The following is an 8,932-nucleotide window of genomic DNA, read 5'->3' as shown; positions in this document are numbered from 1 at the left end:
TTCACCACCAGGTGACGCAATTTCTAAATAAATACACGTTTTATACAAGCGTCACAAATACTGTCTATGAAAAAGGCAGGTAAAAGGGGAATAAAATGCAGTTAAAAGTGAATCGTTTATAGAGACTCCAAATTTATTTGATTAAGGTGAAATCTGGCAACCATCAAGATAAGATAACTATGTATGAACAGGATAAACAACACGAAAATAACTTTTTATTATTATTTTTTTTCACAGTTAACGATTTCAGTTGTTGTCGTGAAATAAATTGCAATGGCACATAATACTCCTTATGGAATTAAATTGCACTATTCCAAAGGTTTTAAAATTAAAAAACAAAACACGTAAAGCAAACCTATGATAATTACATCAACCTACTGTAAATATTTAATGTTTTTTCTGTTTCACTGAGACACCATTACATTACATTACATTCCTATTCATAAAAACATTGATAAAACATAAAGCATTGATATAATGTGGGATGGCATTCAAAGCTATGTAAATAAATAATCCCAGTTTCTATTCATTTTCTAGCTTAATTATAACAAAGAGAAGCTAATATTGTTGTTGTTGTTGTTGTTGTTTTTGTTGTTTTTGTTGTTTTTGTTGTTGTCATTATGATGATGATGATGATGATAATAATAATAATAATAATAATAATAATAATAATAATTATTATTATTATTATTATTATTATTACTATTATTATTATTATGTCATTTTCAGTTAAAACAAAAATGAAAGCAAACATTCTCGAATAACTGACAAGTCATTTGTAAGACCTGGCAACTCTTATTAGTGCTTAGAGACTAGTTTAAAAACGGCCGTGCATGTCAGCCAATCACAATCGCGTCTTGATTTACCTGAAGATGTTTTTGTGATTGGTTAGCAGTCAATAAGCCACGCCTCACGTCCTCTCTCCTTTTTATCTAACGCTGTGACGTCAGCGGTGCGCTGCTTTTGGAGGGCTTGTGAGAGGAAGCGGCGCTGCACTGCACACATAGTGGGCTGAGCGCGTGCACGTCGGTTCTACTCATCTCATCTCCGCCGTTCAGGTAGGAAGCAGCTCTGTCTGGTACACTACACACACACACACACATGGGTGAAATCAAACGCAAATATGGAAGGGAATCTTAGTCTGGTGTCTTTGAGTGGATTAATTTCCGTGCAGATCCATGTATAGAGGAAGAGAGACGCACGCGCCGTGTGGCTGTACATAAAGATCAATGCAGTGCTTATAATCAATAAGCATGCTTTATAACCCGTTATATCGCTTTTAGAACCCGTGCACGGGGTTTTCCCTCTGCGTTTGTGCGCTCATATGAAATGCATAGCGATTCAGATGAGTAGCAGAGGAGGATTATTGATGTAGGCTGATCCTCTTCTAAACTGCCATTCATGCAAGGAAACACAGCTACATTACAGTCAATAAAAGAGATTTATGAATGCACTAAGGGAAGTGGTTAATCCTAACATGGTCCTAAAAGGCATGACTTAAATAACCGATATATGGCAGTTAACACTGACAGCTGGTTGAAGCATTCAGGAAAAACAGGTAAAAATGAAGCATTCAGGTGTTTCCTAAAACTTCACAACTCCTTAAAAGGTCAAATAAATGAAAGCCAGTGCTTCTGGAAAAAGAATGGTAGAAGGGATGCAGTCCAGTTTTCTGTCTGATTGTCTCTTTATACAGATGTGTTTTCTTTTACACCATCCAGCTTTTAAGTTCTGCATTTTATCTTGAGCTGTCAGTCTGTCAGTCTGTCCCAAATACTTGCAACTAGAACTCCAGCTATTATCGGATTTTGTGTAGACCCGTCTGGCATACATAACATTCGTGTCATGTAAAAGGACACATTAAAGAAGCTCATTGTTGAATTCAGTAACACAATCAAGGAAATGAATTATTTTTTTTTGTCCGGTTGCATAAGTGACATGACAGAAGCTGGACTTCCTTTTCTGCCTAGTTGATATAAAACATCTCTCATCTAAGCGTACTTTTAATCTTGCTTTAATGCAAAGTGTTTTGCAAATGTCACATGAGCGGGAAGAGATTATTATCGGATGCAAAAGTCATAAAAGTTGTACTGTTGTGGCAGCTGTACACTATCTCATAAGTGTCACAAAAGTGTCTTATTATTGTGCACTTTGGACCTGAAAGTGGAAGCTGGGCAAAATGCTGTGGGGGTGGGTTTACACGCGCACACACACACACACACACACACACACACACACACACATGTGGATCACCTTCCCATACTCTATATAATATGTAGGAAATGATGCACTGCTAATGAGCATGTGGTGTATTCGGTTGCTATGTTTATGAGGCTGTTAATAAACAATAGTCTGGTTGCAGTTCAGGGAAATGGATGTGAAACATGGACAGAATAACAAACTCAATTAACATAACCCAAGGGAATTGTCAGCATATTTCACACAGGTGGTGTGGTAAAAGATTTTCTGGATGAACATGAAGAAGCTAAGCAGTTATTACTGCTTATTATTCTGAATTTAGCGGTAGAGCTGATTTTAAAAAAGACAGACACTCTTCACTACTGAAAATAACACGGGCTAAAATTACTGTTTTTTTTGTTGTTGTTTTTTGTTGTCACTCTCAGGTCACAATGACCGAGGTGTCAATAACTACATACTGTATTACACGGTCTTGTGCTATAACCACATCTACTTTCTTAGATAAAACATTCAGATTAAATGTGAATAAAATGCACACAGCAGAAGAGGAAATTCAGTGAAGGGTAAAGGGCTTGGGACATCGTGACAAAGATTGCATCTGGTAGCGGATATTTTTATGTCACGCTAACTTGAAGTGAATGTTGACATGGGAATTTGAATCAGTAGAAATCCCCTATAGGAACGATTTTGGTATAATAGAGTTTTTGGTAAAATAGAGTAACTTCATATTCTTAAGTTCTGGTCATGGTAGACTTTAGAATTGCTGTTTTCTAAGGTTGCTTGGCACACAGCTGGGCGGAAAACAATTACCCTCTTTGTGGTCATTTTTTTTTTCCTGCCTGCTAGGATTTTCTTGTTAGCATCTCTGCATGATAGCATCTCAGCCCAATGACTTGGGTGTAATCTCTGTAATATACTTTTAAAATTGCCCCAACTTGGACTTCAATAGCGTTCCACCTTTTAGTTTTATATATATATATATATATGAGAGAGAGAAAGATTTATCCACCCAGGTTTGAGGTGTGATTTCTGTGTCTCTTGTGTCTTTCGAGCAGCCATGGGACACCAGTGAGTATCTTCTCTTTATGATGAGCTCCAACTATACTGAATGCTGCATGCTGGGAACGACTTTCCCCATTTGTCCGAATTTGGGTGGTTAATTACTGCTCTCCTTTTATATCCTCCTTAAGTCCACACTGCCCACTGACCACCTATTCCCTTATGACCCTTCACCGTGCATGCACACTATGCACTCACGCTCTTTTTTTTTCCTTGGATAAACCCAATGTGAGCCATGCCAAAGCATTTTGTCCTGTCTACATGTTTTTGAGTGTATCAAATGTCTACTTGCCTGTTAAAGGCTCTGGTCGTTGCATCAATCTCAGTTTAGATCGAAAACATCCAAAGGAGCGTTTATAATTTTGTAAAGTATGACTCTGATGACGGCGAATATCTTTGGCATCATCTTGCATGTCCAGGTGTGTTGAAAATTTGATCATGTGTTACATTCTTTGTTGTGTTTGGCTGTTAAAAAAAAGCGTCTTTGGCTTGCCAACATTCCAGAAAGAAGATAGTTTCAAGGAAGTTTATTTCCTTTAATCAGGTTTTGTGAGTTCGGCTTTGGGAGTGTTAAAACCAACCATTTTTATGATTTGATGGAAATGAACTTCCAACTTCTTTGGAATAGAAAGCATGGCATTCCTGCTTATTTTTTAATCTACGTATTTTCTTTGCCGTCTTTATATCCATATACTGTATAAAACAGTAAAACAATAATGATGATCCAGTGACCCCGATTCCCTAAACCTCCTGTGGAAGTCCGCACTAATAGAAGAACGAATTACGATTAATTAATCTTAGTCGTTACTGAAGCAGCACATAAAAATCAGACTTTATCGAGTCTGTTATATCGTCCTGTTATGATCGAAGGATAATGTTCACTGTATACTAGTTCAGCAAGACATACTTGAAAACTAGTTCAGCAAGACATACTTTCAGTCAAGTTGTCAGGACTGCTTGATGGATTTTACCCTTCAGACTAAACATTCTTTACTCATTCACTATGTCGCGCCTTTAACAAAGTAAATGATAAAATCTAGTAAGACATTACTCGATGAAACATGCCTTTAGCTTGCACCACTGTGCTTTTTTTTTAGGGAAGTGAAACTTCACATCATGCGGTCAGCCAAGACTCAGAAGCGGCTTGTCAGCTTCAGCCTTTTCAGTCTGTGACTTCCTGGCTCACTATTTTTTTATCAGCTGTGAAACCCTAGATGTCTATTTTACTTTTTGTTCTGCACCAAGATACTATTTCTGCCTACAGAACATCTGAGACTTAAGAGCTGTAGGAAAAGGAATGCAATGGGTTTCCAGATCCAGATAATAGTGTCTAACAGGATCTTATCCATGCAGCAGTATTCAGTTGTCATATGGCGATGCAAATTACATCTAGATGTAGGAGGAAACAGGTGGCAACTATTTTAAATAGTAACATGTTGATCAGCATGAATGTCAAACGGATGCAATGAACGTGATTGTTTTTTTTATTATTCCTTTGTAATTAAATCTCTGAGGGCAATTACAAAGGCACAAGAAAAGGAAAGACATCAGTCATTATGTCCTTGCACATCACTTCCTTAGACAAAACTTTGTATCAGGTATGAGTTTTGTGTCAATGAGAATAGAAAAAATTATGGGACTTGTGCATCACTGAATCATTTGGAGCAGTGCTTGAACGCTTGAGGCAAAGTCTTTCCCTTTGGAAAGTAAGAATAAGGACTCATTTTCTCTAAGGTTTCCTAATGTAGATTAATATAAAGGCTATTACAACCCAAAGAGATCCTGCAAAACAATGTAATTATGTGACCAGAATTGTCTTCAACATCTTCAGCTTGACCTTCGTTTCCATTTTAAGTTCACTACAAGATTAAAAGTGTCTCCTGTAAGATAATGAAGAAGCATACGAGGAGATAACGTGCTGCTGTGTCTAAGATAAGAAAAGAAGACCTTTACAAATTCCTTTGCATCTTCATAATACTGTGTTTAGTGAGGCACACAAAGCGATGCAAGACTTTGATCATCATTAAACTGTAGATCATAGTTAACAGGAGATCTTCATGAATTATGTCCTGCCAGTGTAGGCCTGAAGAAGCAGACTTTGGCACATCTCCCACAGCATCTATCTCCAGAGTCCTGAAAAGCAGACTGTTATTAAGCTGGTTATTTTGGTCTGAGAAGCCCTCCCATTATTGCCTTTGAAAGGTTGTGTGTGCGTGATGACTTATGCGCCCACTATTTGTGCCATCGTAATGCCCTAAAAATAGGCAATGCGCATATTCTACACAGCTCAACTCCACCCCCCCTGTATTAGTGATTAGATGGAAAACATAATGATATGTACAAGATTTTTCAGTAAGGCATTTGTGATTTCATTAGGTTTGGTGTGTATGGGAGGTCAGGGAGTGAAGTAGACCTAGCATGGCATAATAAATTTCACTATTTCACCATCATGTACATTCTTGATATTTGAGTAGTCTCTGAGCATGCAGTCATTTTTATATCTGTAACAATTTTCAGTAGCCTGTAAAAGTCTCTGATCCTGGAGTTAATGCATTTTTTAAATGGGTGATGAACTCATAGGGAAGCTCTGGTGGGGAAAGTGTGTGGAGGCGAGACTATCGTGAAGAGGAGCTCAGTCATTCAGCTCATTGATCGACTGCTCATTGATCCTAACTGTATTATGAGATGGCCCGTATATTCCATCTTTGCAGATATTTTGATAGCAAATCTGAGGTCGAGTTACGCTTGGTAATAGTTGTAATGGGGTTGGCTGATGGCGTCCGCTAATGAGGTTTCTCAGGAAGGCATTTGAGGTGGTCCTACCTATTCTTGAGAATTTCTGAACAGGGGATGGTTGTCAAAAACACACAATAAAAATAGATTAGCAAATCCAGGGTTTCTGTTAAACTGTGAAGCATTTGATTGCATGGAAATGATGAGCCTTAACCAACCATTTGCATATCATGTGTTCTAAACTTTTAGGGAAAACACAGACTGATATTTAAAAGGAAGTACTTATATATTAGAGCAATGTATCTCTCATCACGACAGTGTTTGGAAAGTTTTTAAAATCATTGAACGCCACAGTACAAGTCTTGGTTAATTTGCACTAGTATTTTATTAATTCAAGTTAACTAAGACTGAAGAAAAGGATTCCTTTTCGACCCAGCTATAACCTTGCCCTTGTTGTTGTTATTATTATATCATTATTATTGGCCATAGGATTTTCACGTGTCAAATTCATGTACATTCTGGATCTTGTAAATGCCAAAACACAAATATTCAAATTGCTTTTACACTTTCACAAGTAGCGTTAATAATAATAAATAATTAATAATTCTTAAGCAATCCTTAAGATTGGAAACCATTGACATCATTTGGAATGTGTACCATATTTGAATGATTGGTGTTCTTTTAAATAGAACAAATAGAACAAAAAAATGTAAGTGTGAATGCTCACAAATTGCCTGAGCTTCTTTTTAGAAATTGTCATAAACTTATGTTTTGTTTTTGAGAGAAATTTAAATTTGACTGCAAAGAATTATTTCAGGTAACATCAGTTTACTTTTGGTAGATCTTGTTTATTTATGCTTAAGAGCTGAAAAGGGCCTCTCTCTCACTTATGCAACCTTAAGCACTTGGCTAAGCCAAAAAAGAAAGGTATGTTTAATATAAATCCTCTCCAGTGTGCACTTTAGCCTGTGTGCTGGCACCATAAAAATGCCCAGATTCTGCCACCTTTTGATTCTATGGTACCTTTTTTGCAAGATAAATTGCATCACACAAGAATTGTCAAAATGCATCTGAGCGTTAAACTTTCACCTCTCTGTACTCCAATGATCTACAGTTCCTCATGCATGTGGTGGAATAATGTGACTGACTAGCCCCCCAATCCCCCACCGGTTTAAAGATTACCAAAAAGCTTGGTATAAAATGTAATAGTACAAAGTATAATAACTTTAATAAATAGTTCCCTCCCAAACGAAGTTAATAAGACACGATAATGCATGTTAACATTTTACAAATAAACCTAAGCTGTATGACTGAACTTTACTTTCTGTCTCACAGCTACGCGATATTTGACCGTAACAAGATGCCCCTGGGTGAAGATGGACACTCGTGGAAGAAAAAGACATCTGACATCAAGGAGATCTATGACTTCAAGGATGTGCTGGGGACGTAAGTTTTCTCGTTGTTATTGCAGTCTTTTTAAGTTATGGATGAATAATGTGAGTGGTTGTTACTAGGGATTTTCACCTGATTTCTGCCACACTTAATTTCACACTTAGCTCAGCTTGTAGCCAACATGGTGATGAGAGACATAAGCACTTTAGAAATTCCTACCGTTGGACATCATTGATTTAATTTAATTGATTTGTGTACACAAATCCTGTTATGAAAATTAAACATGGACTTTTGGTGCAAAAGATGTCCACGGTTTTCAATATGTCATTATACCGTAATTATTATGAAGTTTAAAAAAAAAAAATCTGTGGTAAAATCCAGTCCAAGAGTATGACCACCACAGCAAAAGCAGAGCATTAAATAATACCTGTGTAAAGGTTACATGTTATAAACATATACTGCATATTTTTTTAGATTATTGTACCACAATTGTGGTATTCCTCATTTCTGAAGTGGAAATTTTCTGTCAGTGAATTCTGACAGTGAGTTATGACACAGCATTTATGTTTTCAATACAGCAGCGCCCATGCTAAGGATGATTAGTGTAATTTTAGACAGACAGGCTATTTTTTTTGGTAATTTACCAACACATCTGAGGGAAAATGTTGACATTTCCAATATTTTTGTCTTATTTCCAGTTTCGTTCTTCCGTTCCTTTGTTTGTGTAAAGAAGTGCTAGTTAGTTAAATTGAAGCTCTGTCATTAGCTAGCATTTGCTCGGCCAGTTGCTTAGCAACAGTGTTCTCATAACTTTAATCGCATGAACTGTGAGCTTACTGTGTTTTCCTTTCTCATGTGAAAAGCACAAAATTTATAGTTTCAGCACCAACGTAAAGTCATAGTTCTCATAACATACCATAGTAACACTATATGTTAATAATCTAGAGGAGCATAGTGATTTAGATCAACTGTATAGAATATTAGCATATCCATTTTGATGCAGCATGAATGAATTATTCAGTGATGTGTAATGAGGAATCTATTGATTTTAACAGATTTCTCATCTGTTTTGCTCAGCACAGTTGGTCCATATTGTGATAACATGCTACCAAACCTTGCTGGTCTTGGTTGAAAATGTTTGTATATTCTTTTCTGATGTTAGTTGCCTATTTATTATCTACAATAGCCTCTCAAATGTGGAGAAGAGGAAAAGAATCCCCTTCTTATTAAAGACACAACAACAGTCTAAGCATTAATACAGAAACTACCAGACCCTGATATCACTCTGGAGTTTGTAATTGTTTTTATTTTAATGGCAGCCATATGTGTCCAGTCGTTGTTAACTCCTCTGGTATCTAGAAAAGCAAGCTGACCTCTGTGAGGAATTTCTAGTATTCCCAAGCCGGCATTCCCAGAACAGAGGAGCCGCAGTTATCAGGCAGTAATTTTGAGGCATGCTCTACTGGAAGGTCCTGGGAGAGATCAAGCTAAAGAGTTATCCAAAATAACAGCTTCCACCATGGCACTGGGGTCACAATATTTCATTCCA

General features: G+C 37.0%; 1 protein-coding gene across 1 annotated transcript in view; it reads left to right on the top strand.

The window, feature by feature from the left end:
• The first annotated feature begins 904 nt into the window (after window positions 1–904).
• The window catches only part of camk1b (calcium/calmodulin-dependent protein kinase Ib), a 32,854-nt gene continuing 24,826 nt past the window's right edge, over window positions 905–8,932 (top strand). The window contains exons 1-2 of the mRNA XM_027176379.2: window positions 905–1,058; window positions 7,327–7,437. Coding sequence (XP_027032180.2) covers window positions 7,352–7,437 — 86 coding nt within the window. The 5' untranslated portion in view covers window positions 905–1,058; window positions 7,327–7,351. The remainder of the gene's footprint in view (window positions 1,059–7,326; window positions 7,438–8,932) is intronic.

Source organism: Tachysurus fulvidraco, chromosome 2 (assembly GCF_022655615.1).
Source record: "Tachysurus fulvidraco isolate hzauxx_2018 chromosome 2, HZAU_PFXX_2.0, whole genome shotgun sequence".
In the NCBI taxonomy this organism is placed as follows: Eukaryota; Metazoa; Chordata; class Actinopteri; order Siluriformes; family Bagridae; genus Tachysurus; species Tachysurus fulvidraco.
The sequence above is the reverse complement of the archived record's forward strand: the minus strand, read 5'-3'. Positions and strand labels throughout refer to the sequence as shown.